Genomic DNA, 1,752 nt, shown 5'->3' with positions numbered 1-1,752 from the left:
TTAAGCAGACCTAGTTCATTTTCACTAGCTTGATCAAAAACAATCATTACTCATCATTTAAAATTATTGTATTTTTAGTGTTGTCTCTATATGTACGAGTTAGATATATTATTTTGATTAAACTGTACCAAGTTACACCACGTTAAAACACCCATTTCATTAATTAAAAATAAAAGGATAATACATTAAAAATTAATATTTAATATATTTAACATTTTAAATTTAATTTACATAATTTAAATGTACTTTAATTCAGGAAGTAAAAAATATTCAACTAAAATATTAAAAAACTTAATACAAACTATTAAAATCTTATTTAATAAAAATCAAAAGAAATTTTTTTTAAATATATTTTAAACCATTTAACTTAATTTTAAATTAGTGCTGTCCAAAATAAAAGTTTTTGTTTACAGAATATATGCGTGTACTGTGTATATTTATTATGTATATATAAATACACACACAATATTTAAGAAAAATGTTACGTTTATATATAAAATATATTTATATACAATGACAAATAAGAGAAACAAAAAAAATCAAAAAATCTACTTTTCTTGGCAATGTACTCCTTGTATTCCTGTTGATTTCATATGGTTTTGAGAAATATTTACAGAATTTGACACAAAAAATGTCATGTGGCGTAACCATCAAATAAAAAGTAATACCATTTTTTTCCTTACACCTTGAACATGCGAGTATACAAATCTTAATCATCTTTTTCAAAAATGTTTATAAATGTATGTTTCAAGGTTTCATGACATTACAACTATCAGGAATTATTAAATTATATATATATACATAAATATATATCATTACTTTTTGGGGAGTCACACCACATGACATTTTACAACCTGAACTGATCTTTTCTTGCCAAAATATTTTGGATATTTTAAGAGACTTCTTGACCTTGACACAAAGTCATGAGGGACTCTATGATATAATCTCTTGTTTCTGCATGTTGGTTGCACCACATGATTTATGATAATATTATTATAAGATAATGGCAACCAACTTAAGTTTTTCTTTAAGACCCTCATTATTTTAATGATGATTGTTTCTTTGATATCAAGACAGTTGTAGCACCCTGGCATTTTTGACATGAAAAAAAAAAAGAATGAATATTTATATTTATATATTTATATTATATTTTAATTTGAACATCATTTCATTAATTTAAAATGAATTTTAACTCATTTTATTTGGGCACCTAATGAAAACTGGGGATAATCTTTTAATGGACACTAAAAATAATACAGTAGTTTGGCCAATTCTGTGTTCTCACCAGTGGGGAGGAAGATGGTTGTTCCCTGCTTCACCACACATTTGTAACACTTGTCGACTTTATCCCCGAAGAATACTTCGCTCTGATTGGGTGATGAGCTCCAGGACTCATATAGTGCAAGGTTAGCCTTAGTCGGCTTGATCAAGTAGAAAATCTTCTCCCCCTGCAAAAAAAAAAAAAAAGCAGCCTTATCAGCGCTTATCACTTATATAACAGTAACACCACATGACCGGATCTCCACAAATTGCCATTTAGAAACCATTTGGATGGCGACATACAAAAGTACACTTCATAAAACAGATTCACGCAAACAGGACGGCCTCAGTTCTTACCCAGAGAACATGATACCACACTGAAGTTCCTCCAAAATCGATGTGGAAGTCTGTGTAACTGTTTTTCATTCCCATGAGGCAATACTTCTGCACAAATGGTTTGGGGAAGAACGAGTCATCAGGCCAGTAGTTCTC

At 29.0% G+C, this 1,752-nt stretch overlaps 1 protein-coding gene across 1 annotated transcript in view; it reads right to left on the bottom strand.

Moving 5' to 3' along the window:
- Positions 1-1,752, bottom strand: part of LOC107755881 (lysine-specific demethylase 7A-like) — a 29,786-nt gene that overhangs the window by 10,135 nt on the left and 17,899 nt on the right. Inside the window, exons 6-7 of the mRNA XM_016572841.1 lie at positions 1,618-1,749; positions 1,286-1,448 (exon numbers count right to left, since the gene is read on the bottom strand). Coding sequence (XP_016428327.1) covers positions 1,286-1,448; positions 1,618-1,749 — 295 coding nt within the window. The remainder of the gene's footprint in view (positions 1-1,285; positions 1,449-1,617; positions 1,750-1,752) is intronic.

This window comes from Sinocyclocheilus rhinocerous, unplaced genomic scaffold (genome assembly GCF_001515625.1).
Source record: "Sinocyclocheilus rhinocerous isolate Xijiao unplaced genomic scaffold, SAMN03320098_v1.1 scaffold412, whole genome shotgun sequence".
NCBI lineage: Eukaryota > Metazoa > Chordata > Actinopteri > Cypriniformes > Cyprinidae > Sinocyclocheilus > Sinocyclocheilus rhinocerous.
The sequence above is the reverse complement of the archived record's forward strand: the minus strand, read 5'-3'. Positions and strand labels throughout refer to the sequence as shown.